This window comes from Andrographis paniculata, unplaced genomic scaffold (assembly GCF_009805555.1).
Source record: "Andrographis paniculata isolate CXL003 unplaced genomic scaffold, ASM980555v1 Contig5END, whole genome shotgun sequence".
Lineage (NCBI taxonomy): Eukaryota > Viridiplantae > Streptophyta > Magnoliopsida > Lamiales > Acanthaceae > Andrographis > Andrographis paniculata.
The window spans coordinates 384995-401863 of record NW_026137595.1 but is presented as its reverse complement, the minus strand read 5'-3'; the positions used below and the strand labels follow the sequence as shown (position 1 = coordinate 401863).

Sequence of the window (16869 nt, the reverse complement as noted above, 5' to 3'; positions counted from 1 at the left end):
ATATTTTAAAATCTATGTAAAAAAAATAAATAAATAGATTCATAAGAGTGTAAGGGAGTAACAAACATATTAAGAGGTCAAATCGTTGTAGATCAAATGTCGAGATATTTCTTACTTCGAGCTAAATTTTGAGTTCGATTTCAAATGAGTACGGGTTTGTTCTTTATAATTTTTTTTTACATTTTTTTTTAAAAAATTAATACATTACACATTCATTATTTTTATATTTTATATACAATTTTTTCACATAAAAATATTTATTTTTCAAAAATCTCACGAAACAAAAACACCCTACCCTGCTTATGTGCTAAGTTAGAGAAAATTTCGTCAAATGTGTGTATGGATCAAAAAAAAAATACTAATAAATGTATTGGGAGTAAAATAATAATAAAAATAATGATTATAAATTGAGAAGCATGCATGGGGGTGACCCACGACGTGTCACCAGGCCGGTGGTGATAAGATAGACGGCGGCCAAATCTCCTACAGCAACGCCGCCTGCGCCCTCTTCATCAACCGCTTCAGAGCATTGTACATTTGCTCTACGATAAAAAAGTCCACCATTTGACCCAAAGTACAACATCATGAAGCACGCAGGATAAAGTTCAGCGCAGCAGGGGAATTAACAGATGGGACAACGCAGTTGACCTTGGCTCCTAAAATTTGTTCCCAAAATTGTCATCTTTTTCAGACATAAGTCAAAATCCTTAGGATTGTCCTAAATGAATTTAAATCAAACCTACAAATAAATAAATAAATATATATATATATTTAAATTTCGTCTCATTAATTGGAGGAGAAATTCATTAAGTGAATTGAGTTGATGTATACTATCATGGCTTACCATCTTTTCTTGATTGGTGTAATAATATGTAATGTAAAGTGCCTAGCTAGTTATTTCATTTATCAATAAATATATATATATATATAAATAAATAAATAAATAAATACAATTGTTGGACTAATTCCATGGCTGGGTGGGATTACAGGGTTACAGTCAGATGAATGTGTCTCTGGTTTTTGTTGGTTAGGGAAAATTGAAATAAATTAATTATTAATTAATATAATAAAGAGTCATCTAAAAAACACTGAAATTAACGTAGAAATGGACTGTTAAAAGAAATCTTAATAGATCTATCATCACCTATTCATTTAAAATTATTTGTGTCCCAACAAGTCATTTTCGTGAATATTTAAATTATAATATAATATAATATATATGTGTGAATGACCATGAAAGGAATGCATTGATTAATTTATTTAATTATGGCCATTATTTGATTTAATTTTTTTATCATTTAAAAAGAGGGTATTGAGAATGGAATTTTGTTGGATTATGGGTGTCATTATTCCATTAATTGTATCGAAGTAATTAATTAGATCGATGAATCCCACGTAGAATATTTTGTTTTTAACAAGGGAAATTCTAATGTTTGTATGGTTGTTAAATTTTGGGACATGCTTAGCTTTATTAATATTATTTATTTATTTTAAAAAAATAAAAATTGTTGTCGTTGTTATTCATATAATTTAATAAATAAATAATTAATTACAAGCCGGACTGCTTCTGTGTAATCTTGCCATGCCATCAACTCTAATTATTGCAACAATATATGTGTATATTGTCAATAATATGTCCCCACTTAGACTAATTGAACCATTTGATTAAATTTGTTAATATATATATATATAGGTGTATCAATTGGTATAAAATTTGGATATGGTTTTGCATATTTTTTATATTCTAAATCTATTTTTTTAAAATTAAAATAAATACATTTCAAATATAAAATATATATTGAATATAAAATTTCATATATATTTTCCAATTTCATTTGTTCTATGATAAAGTATATATATATATATATTTAATAAATTTGACGAATATTTTATGAATACACTTAAATTTATATGTATTTATATCAATACAATTAAATCAAAATAAAATACAAAGGACATAAATATCTCTGTAAAAAATATCATCAATTATTATCTAAAAACTATTAGTTTATTTTATTTTATTTTTTTAAATACATACCAAAAAAAAATTGTATATCTTGCGATGACACAAGCAAAATCACTTTAAATTGATGCATGTTAATTAGTAGTTTTGGACAGAAATTTTAATTTAAATTTGTTCAAGAAAAATACAAATCTCAGCACTATGTAACTCCAATTGGATTCACTTTTTGAACTTTTGTATATGTTTCATAACAAGTTAAATTGAACCTATTACAAATAAAGACTAAGAATATTTGGAACAATTTTAATTTGCATATGCAATAAATAATTTATATTTCTTTCTACCAACTTATTTGGTTTGATCAATCCGAATAATTCTTGCAATAAGAAGTCCAACATACATGAAGGCAAATTATAAGTGTAACTATATAAAGTTATACATAAATAAAAATATATAGAGGGATGTGTTGTATTCTTGTTCTTGTATAGAAACAATAATGTGCAAATTGGCTGAGTTATTTCTGAATATTCCCATAATGTCTTTAAACAAACGACAAGCTCACAATTAGTAATTAAAATAAATTACCTAAGTCTCTAAATATCTCCACTATATATGTAAATAAATATCACATAAGCCAAACAACCTTCAATCACACCACCACCATTTTTCCATCTCCCTCAAAAACAAAAACAACACAAATTTTTATTGAGTAGTTCATCACCTTTTTTTAACTACTCTGCAAATTAGTCTTCTTCATTTTCACATTCCCAAATCTAAAAAAATAAAAGAAAATAAATTGAAAAATGTCGAATATCAGCGGCGGTGACGAGGGAAGTTTCTCCTCCGGTGAAGTCCAGCAGCAGCAGCAGCAAGAAGCGAATAAACAGCCGGCGAACAGCAACGAATCGGCCTCTCAGCAGCAGCCGGCGACGGCGAAGAAGAAGCGCAACCTGCCGGGAACACCAGGCAATATTCAATCAACTAATAACAAACTAAGTTAACTGCTAATCATATATATAACTATGGAAATTAATTTAGCAAAGATTCTGATTCATGATCATATCTTCGATATAGATCCGACGGCAGAAGTTGTAGCACTGTCACCAACAACGCTAATGGCGACAAACAGATTTGTGTGTGAAATCTGCAACAAAGGCTTCCAAAGGGATCAAAACCTGCAGCTCCACAGGAGGGGCCATAACCTGCCATGGAAGCTGAGGCAGAGGACGGCGACGGAGCTAGCCCGGAAGCGCGTCTACATCTGCCCGGAGCCGAGCTGCGTGCACCACAACCCGGCGCGCGCTTTGGGAGACCTCACGGGGATCAAGAAGCACTACAGCAGGAAGCACGGCGAGAAGAAGTGGAAGTGCGACAAGTGCTCGAAGAAGTATGCCGTGCAGTCGGACTGGAAGGCGCACCAGAAGACGTGCGGGACGAGGGAGTACAAATGTGACTGTGGAACCATCTTCTCCAGGAGGGACAGCTTCATTACTCACCGGGCATTCTGTGATGCTTTGGCTGAAGAAAACAGCAAAGTGATGATCAATCAGGGAATCATGGCAGGAGGAGGAGGAGGAGGAGGAGGATTAGGACAGAGCAACAACATGCCTGATTTGATGTCGACAATGCCGATAAGCAGCAACACAGCAATGGGGATCACTGAATTCAACAACAATCCATTGAAATCGCTCCCGCAAGAATTGGTGCCGATACCATTCAAGCCGATGAACATGTTCTCGACAACTTCAGGCACTCTTTTGCCTAGAAGCATGCTGCCGTCGTCTTCCGGGCTTCAGCTGAGCTCAAATTCGACCCCGTCGTCAGGCTACAACGCCTTCCACCAGGACAGCAAGAACCTTGGGCAGATATTGGGGTCAGCTCACATGTCGGCGACAGCCCTGTTGCAGAAAGCTGCTCAGATGGGGGCAACAGGGAGCAATTCGATGAACTCTCCCATGATGCAGAAGAGCTTTGTTAACAGCATGGCAGGCCCTGATTCAGGGCCAAGATCCACCTCCAATTTCCAGTCCTACGACAACTTCCATGGCTCCAACGAGCAAACCCCGTCAGCATACAACTCACCATTTCCGAACCAGATCATGCAAAAGAATCCACAAGAGGTAGTAACTCACATGTTTGAGAGTGGCGGGCCTGTGGTTGGTGACATGGCGATGTACGGTGGAATGCTGATGGGAGGAGACGAAAGCGCAGCAGCCGGGCTGTTCAAGAACATCGTACAAGTCCACGAGGGAAGTGATCAAAGCTCCGGGATAATGCAGGGCAGGAACAACTCGATGATGGCGAGGAATCCAGCTAGCTTCGATGGGGAGAATGATATGACGACAGTGGATTTCTTAGGGGTCGGGGGCGCTGGAGCCATGCCGAATCTGCACGAACAGAGAATGGAGATGGAAGCTATGAACCAACAGAGAAATATGCAAGTAATGCACAACCCTTTTCATCAGCAGATCTCTCATGGAGATTCTGACATGGATAAGCCATTGTATAACACATTCTGAACTTATTAGGGAAGTTGGATGTAATTTGTGAGGTAGCATTATATTAATCACTCCCTATCCAGCAATGTACTTCGTTTCCGAAACAATTTGAATAATCAGTAGAAATATCATTCAGTTATTATTCCAGTCTGAGTTCAACTAGATTGTCTCATCACAAGTACTGTTTGTCATGAGTTGCACCTCAAAACAATCGTCTCTCTCGTCATCTTACAATCTATACATGCGTATTTTCGTACTAGACTAACCTACGAATGTCGCCATTTCTTAACATAGGAGGATATTCAGCAGCTATCCTGTGGTTTGTTTACAAAGTTGGCAATGGGCTTCCAAGTTGCAGCTGAGTGGATATGTGTATGATCTTAGGCGATGCCTTGAAGATATGCTTCGCGGCTTCTTCTGCAGCCTTGACAGCATCTCTGGGTTTTTGCATCATGGCAACTAAGATTAGTACTGCAGGCGAGCTCGATAGGAGAAGATTTTAATCAATTGTTTGTATCGTCACAATGAATTTTACCTAACCAATGTGTCGGGGTGCATGGAGACCTCGACTTCAAGAAGAATGTGGCCGTGCAATGAGTGGTGAGTTATCCGCTGGATTTCCATTCCCTAAATGCAATGAAGAAAAGAACAACAAAGGGGATAATATAAAGCGAAAACAAAAGCATAAACTCGCAAAACCGGATCATACCTTAGAGACATTATTCGACAAAATGGTGGAAATAATTTCTTCAAGATTTGCATGCTCCAATGCTACATTATTGATCAGATTCTTTGGCTTGCGACAACTGCTTTGGCGGCTTATATAATCTCCCAAAGTAGGTGAAATGGATGGGACTACACCGATCATAATGCAATCAGAGTCCAAAGCTCATGGTAAAGAATAGTAGAAGCTTGTTTTTGTCTAAACTATTGGCAATATCAATATAATGACAGCAAGAAAATGAAAATCTTAACAGAATCAGTATAGGAAGATGAAAAGTTGTGCACTCAATCAAATGCTGTGCACCTATGCGTAAGAAGACTTCGGCCACTTCTGGATGGAATTGCTGCAGTTGATAGCGAACATGTTCCCCGACATCGTGAGCAGCACTCACACTAGAAAAAGGATCTACCTGACCGTATGAATTATTCCAACTTTGAAGTGAGTATTATGGAAAATACGCCGTGGCATTAAAGGATTAGTGCATATTTAAGTAAAACAGAAAGGAGAAGGCAATCCAACAGACCTCAATGTCTACATCAATATACATAAACGATCCTGCTTTCCTTCCCCAGAGGTGATTGTATCCCTACAAAATCAAAAGAACTAACTAAGAAACTGACTAGTTCATGTAACCAATAGAGATTTCTAACTTGCCCTTAAAATTTTATACATTGTCATGTTAAGGTTAAAGGGAAAGAAGTAAATATAGATGCAGCAGCACAAAAATAAAGTCAATAGATAGTAAATTGTTGTGCCATTACCACACCAAGTAAGCATCATATAACAGAAAAAATAAAATAACATATGTATGATGGAGAATGGGAGGTGTATTATTTTGAAGCACAAGGAAAAGAACCAATTCTGCAGAAAGTTTGAACTAGACTTGCCTTGATTCTCTTAACTCTGGATATTGTGCGTTTATAAGGCTCGAGGTCTTCCGATGGAACAGCAGTGTCAACCAATTCCGTGATGCTAAATTCAAAGTTCAAACACATAAATAAGCAGTAGAACAATGTTGAGGCCATTGGTAAGACATAATATAGCTGGGATTTTATTTAAGAGTTATAGTGTTCAAAACTGTTGATTCTGACTACATTTTTGCGGAGGGAAGGAGATACAGAAACAGGCTTAGAAAACTAATTGCAGAAAACTATCTATCTGGGCTCTTTTTTCATCTATCATTGTTTGTAAATGCTTCAATAAAAATGGGAATATAAAGGATGATTATTTACCTCTGGGAACCACTTTTAATTCCAGCTTTTAAAATCATTCCAGCAACTAGAAGTCCAGCTAGAGGATCAAAAAATCTAACACCAAGAATCGCTCCACCTAATTTTACAATAAACACCATTGCTAACATTTGAGAAAGAATCCAACACAACGATGCATCAGTGAAGAATAGATAATAAACAAATGATAAAAGCCCCCGAGTTTTTGACCAACAACAATCCTTTTATGTATGTTGGCCTCCTATGATCATACTAAACCTTGAACTTGTCAACACTTGAAAACTGTCTAATTTGAAGCAACTGCTACATCTTGCGCCTAGGCATTAATTTGTACACACCAAGGGGTTCTTGGTGTCAAGAACTGTTTAAGATTAGTACTTAATATAAGAATTGGCTGTTTAGCTTGGGATAAGGAGATTATCCCAGTATTAATTTAGGTAAGTGTAATTTTATTCTAGTATAAGTTTGACATTGTGTGCCAACATGATGAAAAAAGAACATTGCTCTTGAAGACATGAGCTCTCACGATTGATCAGAAAAAGGAACTGAATATTTACCAACCCCAACTAGAGCAACCACAGATGAAACTGCATCTGCTCGATGATGCCATGCATTTGCTATCATGAGTCCACTGCCTGTCTTCTCGCCAGCCCTCTTGGTTATCCAGTACAACCTGGTTGATTTAAAAATATACAACAACATAAAATGCTAACGAATAACTTTACTGGTAATTAGAGAAAGCACATTGACTAGTGTACCCTTCTTTAACAGCTATAGATACTGTAGTCATGCTCAACGCCAGAATTGGGTACTCCAGTTGATCATGTGAATGGTCATTACTCAATGATTGATCCACAATCTCAGGAGCAGCAGACATAATTTCCTACACATACGATATATATAGGTGGAGCAACATACGCAAAATCGAAAAGATAAGCAACTCCAGTTTTGAAATGTTTCCATTATGAATTATAATGTAGTATTGATCCCACCATCAAAACATATAAGGAATGCCAACCAATTCCGCCAGCGGTTGCCAAGAGCGCACCAGAAATTCCAAGCGTTCCAAGGGTCTCAAACTTGCCATGCCCTGCATCATAACAGAGCCATTTATTGCCAAACAAGGTGGCTTTAGCTTAATCCACAGAAAAATAGGCTCTCTTAAAATTAATTTGAAAAGATGAGACAAAGGGATTTAATGGCGGCTAGGTCAAAAGGTACATTTGTATAACATAAGGTAAAACAGATCAGGTAAATTCCTTGGTTTTTACACAGGCTAAATTATTGTATAAAACCGACCCCTACAAAATTCCTGGCAGAAGATACAAGTTGAAAACAGTTAAAAATAAGACTGATTCTAAATTTCTAATCGAAAAACATGTCAAATGAAGCTTGTATTGTATGTATAGATACAGATCAAAGGTGAGTAGGCTAACCATATGGATGCTCTTTATCCTTCGGAGCCCTTGCAGCTCTATAAGACAACAATGCTACTCCGCTCAATACCTATATACCATTAGAAAGAGATAATCAAGCCAAGCAAAAAGTGAAACCTAAGCTACTTCCAGATTTGCTAAACCCTTCAAACCATACCACGTCTGAAGCTGAATGAGCAGCATCAGCAATAATTGCTGTGCTTCCAGTGAGGTATCCAGTGATAGCTTTCCCGGCGGCCAGTCCAATGTCCGACACCAGTCCGAGATGGAAAGTCCTCTCGCCCTCCTTTGCGGAATCAGAGTTTTGATTCTCATGGTGATCGGAGTTCCCCCCCTGCCATCGCCTGAGCATCATGAAGCTCGGATTTCCAAATTTGGAACGATCGTACGAGTTAGAATTGTCGACGGCACAAAATTTCTGGAGAATATTGGAATAAGGAAAAGGAGACAATGCAGCTCTTCTTGATACGAACGATCCATGAATGACGTTGAGATTGATCAAAAACCTGAATCTCATCTTCTTAGTGGTGTGTAGAACAGAACTCGAAATCAAATCAAATCAGTTTGAAGAACTTCGGGGTTGAGCTAGGAAGTGAAGATGGAGATGAAAGTCAGTCCCAAACGGTATTTTGAAACCGTTTTATTTGAACCAGAAAAACTTCCATTGATATAACCTTCTACATAAATCTAGAAAATTACAATTTGGCCCACTTATTTTCATCAATATCTTTTATTTCCTTCCCTGAATTTATTCAAAATAATTTTTTCTTTTTTTATTCAAAATTAAGGTTCAGTTTAAACACTCTTATTTATCTTTATAATATACTATTAGTATTATTTTTTATTTTTACATTTTTGTATTATATAAAATTTTACTTTTTGCAAAATAATTCTTCCTCCTTCTGCCTAATAAATTTATATTTAGTTTTTATATCATTATACTTATATTTGTATAATTTTTTTTATAAATATTCTTCTATAAGTATTACAAGAGTATTTTTGTCTTAATGCTGATAAATAGAGAAACTGTTAAAAATGTTTAATTGATGTGAATATTCTTAAAATTATTGAGTAAATTATAGTGCCTAAAATTATAGAAAGCAATCCCATAATTCTAGTCATCTTTTTTGACCTAGTTACTTGAGCCTCGATTTCATAAGACTTTATATGAATATTATTTTTGATGTATCTGAATCTTTGCTTAACATGTATTATTTATTAAGTATAATTTTTAATAAAAATATATTATTTTTTTCATAAAATATTATTAAATTTAAAATAATATTTTGTTTTAAATCAATTTCAATATGCAAACAAATAAATCTAATTGATTATTTAAAATATATATAACCAATTATTATATAAAAATATCTATTAAAAAATTAAAACATCTTTTATTTTATATCATATTATTATTGATTATTACGCCATAGGAGATGGTATAAGTGAATTTGTAGTCTTCTTGATTTAATTAATCTATCACACAACTTATTCGATGTAATTTAATTGATTAATATAACTTGCATGCTATTACCAACATCAATAATAATAATAATAATAATAATAATAATAATTTTGTAAGAGATGATCTGGTGGCGTGGGATTAGACTCGTAATCACGAGGTCATTGGTTCTACTTCATTTTTTGATTAAATAGAAATTTTATTTCAAATAAAAATATTATTATTTAATTTACATCATTTTTTAATAAAAGATATATTATTATTTTTACAAAATATTATATTAAAATATTATTTAAACAAAAATTCAAATACAACATTACATTTTAAATCAATTTCAAATCATAATTAGTAAATTTTTGTTTTTCTTTTACAGTTTTTCATATCCTTCATTTATTTAAGTCCCAGATTGGAACTCTATTTACATAAGTAATTTTGAAATTTTTATTACGATTCATATTTATATATTTTTAAATATCATATTAAACATGTAATTTTTTACAAAATATCACATAAATTACTAATTAGCAAAGCAATCAGAGTATACCGGACATAAAAATAAGGCAAAGCTAAGCTGTCATCGTGGAGTGATTAATCTCAACGGCTGAGATCTGTTTGGCGCTGGAAGGCCGGGACTCCTCAAAAAAATATCTCTTTCAAGGAGGTCCTAACCTTACGTTATAATTCGACGGCTACTTCAATTTACGCAAAATCAATCTCATATCAGGTTGAAACAATCCTTCCTTCTTTCCTTCCTTCCTTCCTTATCCATGGAGAAGATCGCGCACAGAATCATCGCTACTAACGGCATAAACCTCCACGTGGCGGAAATCGGGGAGGGCCCCGCCGTCCTCCTCCTCCACGGCTTCCCGGAGCTCTGGTACTCCTGGCGCCACCAGATGCTCCACCTCGCCGGCAAAGGCTACCGCGCAATCGCCCCCGATCTCAGAGGCTTCGGTGACTCCGACGCGCCGCCGTCCCCCTCCAGCTACACTTTATTTCACATCGTCGGCGATCTCGTCGGCCTCCTCGACGATTTGGGTCTCGACCGGGTTTTTTTGGTCGGCCACGATTGGGGCGCTCTGGTGGCTTGGTATTTCTGCCTCTTCCGTCCCGACAGAATTAAGTGTCTCGTAAACCTCAGCGTCGTCATTCAGCCGAGGAATCCCAAATGGAAGCCCCTCGATTTTATGCGGAAGGTGCTCGGCGACGATTATTACATCTGTCGATTTCAGGTGCCGTTTTTCGTTTTCTCTGTTAATTGCAAGTTTAGGGTTAACTCTGATTTTACAATTGGGAAATTTAGGGCAGAATTGATGTTGTGAAAAGTTGTAAGGATTAACTCACTAATGGCTAATTTCAAGAAACTGTTTTTTTTTTTCTTCGAATTGATCTTGTTTTATGTGTAGGAACCTGGAGTGGCTGAAGAGGAGATGGCTAGAGCTGGTTCAGTGCAAGTGATCAAAAAGTTTCTTACAGGAAGGAATCCAAATCCTCCTGTGATTCCTAAATCAGTTGGGATTGGAGGGCCTCCCGGAAAATCGATTCAATTGCCGGCGTGGCTGACCGAGGAAGATGTCGAATATTTCGCCGGAAAGTTCGACAAGAAGGGATTCACCGGTGGATTGAACTACTATCGGGCTTTGGATCTGTTCGTCAATCTTGTTTTAGCATATATTAATATTAGTACATCAATTTAGGGTTAATTTGGCTTGATTGGTTGTTGATGCAGGAATTGGGAGCTGACGGCGCCGTGGACTGGGGTGCAGATAAAAGTTCCGGTGAAGTTTATTGTCGGAGATTTGGATGTGACGTACAACACTCCGGGGGTTAAGGAGTACATAAATGGCGGCGGGATGAAGAAGCTTGTGCCGTATTTGCAAGAGGTGGTGATCATGGAAGGAGTGGCTCATTTTATCAATCAAGAAAAGGCTGAAGAGATTTCTCATCATATTTATGATTTCATCCAAAAGTTTTGATGATGATGACGATGATGATGAATGAATGAATGAGAACATGTTGTTTGAGATTAATGGTCTGCTTCTGACATCATAGAATTGATAATAAGAGCAAGGTTGAATCTTTATATCTGTTTATGTTGTCTGTGTTGTATATCAAGAAAAGAAACCTCATTTATTGTAATGAAATTGAAAACGACCTCATATGCCATTATTGGTTGCAACGGACAACAACATGGAAATAATCGAACAGGACAGCTTACAGAGCATTGTTTTGCTCAGCAGAATTTGGCGATGAATTCAGAGATATGATGGCTTACTTCTTCTGGCTTCTCCTGGTTGATGAAGTGGGCCACGCCTTCCATCACCACCACTTCCTGCAAATTCGGCACGTGCTTCTTCATCCCCCCACCATTGATGTATTCCTCAACTCCTGGAACATGGTACGTCAGGTCCTGATCGCCGATCAGGAATTTCACCGGCACACTCACCGGAGCTCCCTGCCATGGCGCCAGACACTCCCAATCCCTGCAAATCAATTAATTGATCCGATTAGTGACGTTAGATCGATGAAGAAGGAATTGATATTTTTCAGAATTACAGGTTCAGGGCGCGGTAGTAGTTCAATCCACCGGTGAATCCTGTCTGCTTGAATTTTCCGGCGAAGTAGTCGAGGTCTTCCGCCGTCATCCATGGCGGACGCTCCGCCGGCGCCTGGAAAATAACCTCCATCCCCACTTCTTTGGGCACGATTAATGGCTTCGCTTCCCTCATGGAGAACATGGATTTCAGCGCCTGTGCTGTTTCCACTGATTCGAATGCTTTCTCAGCTTCTCCTTCTTCCTGCATTATCGTCTCCAAATTAGGGCTTCCAAAATTGGGGGAAAATTTTGAATACGTAGCAGATGAAGTTTAACTACTCACCTGGAATCTGCAGATGTAGAATCCATCGCCTAACACATCTCTGTACATCTGAAGAAAACTGATTTGGGGATTTCTAGGGTGAAATTGAACGCTCATGTTCACCAAAGCCTTAATTCGATCAGGCCGAAAGAGGCAGAACCACCAGGCGACGGCGGCGCCCCAATCATGACCGACGAGGAAGACCTGCTCCAGACCTAGCGCGTCGAGGAGCGCCACTAGGTCTCCGACGAGGTGGCAGACGGAGTAATCGGAGGGTGACGGCGGAGCTTCAGTGTCGCCATAGCCCCGGAGGTCAGGGGCGATTGCGCGGTAGCCTTTGGCGGCGAGGTGGAGCATCTGGTGGCGCCAGGAGTACCAGAGCTCCGGGAAGCCGTGAAGGAGGAGCACGGCGGCGCCGTCGCCGGCGGCTTCAGCGACGTGCATAGTGATGCCGTTGATTTTCAGGGAATGGTGTTTGATGTTCTCCATGATCTCCGATCAGAAGTGAAGCAATTGTGTCTGATCCACATCGCTCTATATATAGCCATTTAAATTGGGTGCCACGTGTACTTTTGTGAATGGTTGGGCATTCCTATTGGCTGCATGCTTAAATTCTGGTAATCAATTTTAACGTGGTGAACAAGATTGAAATTGTTACCATATTATTTGAATGGATACAATATGTATTGTATTAATTTTATGAGCATTTCAAATTTACTCTTTCTCCATTTCATTTATTATTTTTAATAAAATATTATATTAAAATAAAAATTCAAATGAATACTAAATTTTAAATTAATTACAAACCTTTAATTTTTCTTTTGTTTATGTAAAATGTTAGTTTTTTGCAATGTTTTTTAAATTAGAATAATAAAATTTTTGGATAACAAGTAAATAAAATTTATTTTTTATATATAAGTAGAATATATTATTTTTTTTCTTGTAATGCTTTATTTATATTTTATAAATGATAATTAAAATAAATTATATATTTAATAATATATTTATTTTTTATTGATATTGTAATTAATTGTTTATATATCATTATAATAAAATTGATATAAAGTATTTAATTATTAAATTTGAAATATTATAATATTCATTAATTTGATATATATATATATAAACAATATAGTGATCACTTTGTTCAATATTAAAAAAATTTAAAATTTTGTTATATTTTTTAAATAAATAAATCTAAAATATTAGCATGGAATATTGTTGTTAAATAATCAAACAATAAAAATATTGAATTTATTAGTAAATTTATAAAATTGTGTATAAGATATAATATAAAGAAATATTTTTAGATTTAAAAATAAAATAATAATAATAAAAAGAAGAAGAAGCTTTGGTTTTGACATACCTATCAGCCCCTTTTGAAATTAAAATAAACTAATAACTTATATTATATGCTCAATAATTAGTTATGGACAAGTCCAAATATTTTCAGCCCAAATTAAAACATGTTAAGTTACCAAATTTTAATTCAAAACCAACACTGATTATCTTGCACAATTTTAATATAAATATCGTATTTATTCTCATAAAATATCAAATCAAATATATTATTTAAATAAAAATTTAAATTAATATTTTATTTCAAATTACATTAAAATCATAATCAAACAAATCTTATATATTTATTTAATTAAAATATTAAAACATGTAAAATGATTTGATATTTTATTTAAAGATATTATTATATAATCAAATACTAATATTGTTTGTGTGTTAATTAGTTCGTCGATTCAGTTCGGCAATTAGTTTTAAATTTATATATATATATTTTTTTGTTTTGGTTTCAGTTTTGACAATTTCGATTACGATTTAAATAAATAGTATATATTTATTTATTATTTAATTTTATCTTTTTCTCTTTTTATTTTTATAGTTTACGTTCATTAAAAATTAAAAAATAATAAAAACTCTTTCTAAATGGAACCAAAAATTTAAATAAAAAGAAAAGTACCCAATTGCCAATGCAGTAATGCCCATAAGTATTGTAGAAGCTAGAAATTAAAGTGCGATTAGGCACTTGGATATGTAGGGTTTTGGTCTATTTATCACCTATTTTTTTTAAAGAAAAATGAATAAATATTTTTATTTAAAATATTATAGCTTTAAATTTTTATTTAAATCATCATATGTATATTGTAATTTAAGATTATACATATATATATATATATATATTTCAATTTTGCAGAATACAAAAGCAAGCTATGAAGTGAACTATACATAGGTTTAGGTTATAGTATTATTAACTTGAGTCTACTAGGAACTGATAACTTCATGACACCTTATGGTTGACAAATTACGTACATAAATGTCAGATTAATAGTCAACTATATCTAAATTAATTAAATAATTTTTTTGTGTCACTAGATTTGCTGCTGGCACACTTGTAATTCCAATTTCTTTGTGTCTGCCAGGTTGACAAATACCATTTCTTCTTATTTGCCCCAAATGATTTTTTTTTTTTTTTCAAATGACCTCTTTTATTTTTAATAAATTTATTAATTTTAAATATAAATAAATTAAATTACATTTAAATATTTCAGAGATAAAACTCACTCAAAATTTCTTCATTTATATTCCCTTCTTCAATTAACAAATATTTTTATTTATATTTAAATATTTTTATTTTTTTATAAAACGAATTTATAGTCATAATAAATATATTTTTTATTTATTTGTATTATATAAAATTTTATTTTTTTAAAAAATATGTATATACTATATATTTTATTAATATATAATGTTAGAAATATTTAAAAATATATTTTAAATTTCTTTTAATTATTAATTAATTCTCACTAATTAAATAATTAATCCATATACTTAACCTTTTGTCCGTTTCATCCCAGCATTTATGGAGCAATAATAAGCCACTCCATGCTGCCCAAATCTCAAACCAATCCACACCGTTCATCATATAAGGTCAACCATATCAACGGCAAAGATTTGTTCAGGCTTCCGGCTCCATGGAATCTAAGAGGACTTGCGCTTCACCTAGAGCTGCGCTAAGATCAGAGTTATGAATATAGGAAAATAAATAAATCTATATATATGTGTATGATCGATATTTGCATTCGATTCAGAATATCCTCAATTATTTTTAATTTTGAAAATAAATAAATAAATTCAGACAATGGATTGGGAAAACGACACCCCCACCGGCCGGCGGTTCAGCGGCAAAATCATGGTTTCGGCCATCGGCATTCTCGTGGCTGCCTGTTTACTAGTTGTCTTATTTCACGCGTACGGTCACTGGTGTAGCCGCCGCGCTGCCCTCCGCCGCCTGCGCAGCCGCCGACAGCGGAGCATCTCCACCTCCGCGGCGGCGATCGGCGCTGAGTTGGGCCTCGATGTCCTGGCCATGAACTCACTTCCCATGTTCAGTTACGACTCTAAAACTCGGGTACAAGGGTCGCCGCTAGAATGCGCCGTGTGCTTATCCGAATTCGAAGAGGGAGAAACGGGTCGGATCCTACCCGGCTGCCATCACTGCTTCCACATCGACTGCATCGACATGTGGCTTCTGTCGCACTGCCTTTGCCCCCTCTGCCGAACCCCCGTCCACATCCGACCCGGTGTAGACCCGGCACACGAAATAACCATACCCGTTATCGCGACGGGTCCGGAGCCTCATTCTGGCAGCTCCTCCGCACCAGATCCGGAAAAAAACGAAGCCGCCCCGGATCCGGACATTGAGTCGGGCGCCAAACCAGCCAGCTGGATCGGGTCGTGCGTTAAACAGGTCGTCTAAAATTGTATATATATCATCTGGATTGTAATATTATCGTTGACATAAAATTTTACACCCAATTTTAATTCCAAATTTACCAAAATTCCATTTCATCCAAACACGGGCTTGTGAACCCATGGCGGACCTTCCTCTGCTAGAATTCGATGTTTAACCTGTTTTCACTCCCAGCCATGGAAGAAAATCGTCGATCATCATCACGATCAGGTATATATAAAAACACCAATAACAATCACCCAACGAAAAACCAGAGAAGATCGATCGATCAATCAATAACTAAAAAACGAAATGGAAAAAAATCCAGGCATGATCATCATCTTCACAGTGGCGCTTCTGCTCGTCGTCGCCCCGACGAGGACGTCGGCGGCGGGTCTAAACCTCAAGATCCGCAAAGAAACGCTCTTGACGACATCCATGTCCGGGCAAGCCCTCATCCAAACGGCCTGCCATGGCCTTGGCCCCGAACAGACCACCTGCGAAGCTGTCCTCGAATCTGCAACCCCCAAGGAGAGGGCTAATTCCACCAAACTTGCTCTCTACACCCTCAAGTATATATGCATCGCACAAATTATCAAACCCTAATTTTCTAACATCATCGTATAATCAATTAATCAATTAATTCATCCAGGTATGTCGAAGATCATGCGGTTCTTCTTGCAGAATCCATCAAGAATGTGACATCGGAGGAGCCTAATCTGGCTCCGTTATTGCAATCCGCGCTGAGCGACTGCATCGAGCAGTACGACCCCCTCGACGACCTAATCGAGGACGCCGTCGCGGCGCTTCTCGCCGGCGACAAGAAGGAGGCGACAAAGTTCACGCAGACAGCAATCACGAATATAGCTAAATGTGATTCCCAGCTGAAGGAGACAAACAAGGAGCAAAAGAAAGAGAAAATCTCGTCCCAGGATATCAATTTGTCTGATGATATGA

The 16869-nt window shown here is 36.0% G+C and overlaps 5 protein-coding genes across 5 annotated transcripts; 3 read left to right on the top strand and 2 right to left on the bottom strand.

Moving 5' to 3' along the window:
- Positions 1-2623: 2623 nt before the first annotated feature.
- On the top strand, positions 2624-4578 carry LOC127259011 (zinc finger protein GAI-ASSOCIATED FACTOR 1-like). Its single transcript, XM_051286130.1, has 2 exons — positions 2624-2929; positions 3038-4578. Exons 1-2 carry the CDS (start codon positions 2767-2769, stop codon positions 4480-4482), a joined length of 1608 nt encoding a protein of 535 aa, XP_051142087.1. The 5' UTR covers positions 2624-2766; the 3' UTR covers positions 4483-4578.
- A 208-nt stretch (positions 4579-4786) lies between these two features.
- LOC127259066 (metal tolerance protein 2-like) lies at positions 4787-8367 on the bottom strand. Its single transcript, XM_051286214.1, has 12 exons — positions 8008-8367; positions 7851-7920; positions 7407-7504; positions 7173-7297; positions 6972-7087; positions 6418-6514; positions 6073-6157; positions 5709-5771; positions 5489-5594; positions 5171-5316; positions 4997-5088; positions 4787-4898 (listed from the first exon to the last, which is right to left on the bottom strand). The coding sequence occupies exons 1-12, from the start codon at positions 8365-8367 to the stop codon at positions 4787-4789; spliced, it is 1470 nt and encodes a 489-aa protein (XP_051142171.1).
- Positions 8368-10020: 1653 nt separating this feature from the next.
- LOC127259113 (uncharacterized) lies at positions 10021-11395 on the top strand. Its single transcript, XM_051286260.1, has 3 exons — positions 10021-10544; positions 10719-10960; positions 11042-11395. Exons 1-3 carry the CDS (start codon positions 10080-10082, stop codon positions 11286-11288), a joined length of 954 nt encoding a protein of 317 aa, XP_051142217.1. The 5' UTR covers positions 10021-10079; the 3' UTR covers positions 11289-11395.
- A 21-nt stretch (positions 11396-11416) lies between these two features.
- On the bottom strand, positions 11417-12686 carry LOC127259112 (uncharacterized). The gene is made up of 3 exons (XM_051286259.1): positions 12192-12686; positions 11869-12110; positions 11417-11795 (listed from the first exon to the last, which is right to left on the bottom strand). Exons 1-3 carry the CDS (start codon positions 12657-12659, stop codon positions 11546-11548), a joined length of 960 nt encoding a protein of 319 aa, XP_051142216.1. The 5' UTR covers positions 12660-12686; the 3' UTR covers positions 11417-11545.
- A 2635-nt stretch (positions 12687-15321) lies between these two features.
- LOC127259065 (RING-H2 finger protein ATL2-like) lies at positions 15322-15939 on the top strand. Its single transcript, XM_051286212.1, has one exon. The coding sequence runs from the start codon at positions 15322-15324 to the stop codon at positions 15937-15939; it is 618 nt and encodes a 205-aa protein (XP_051142169.1).
- Positions 15940-16869: the final 930 nt, after the last annotated feature.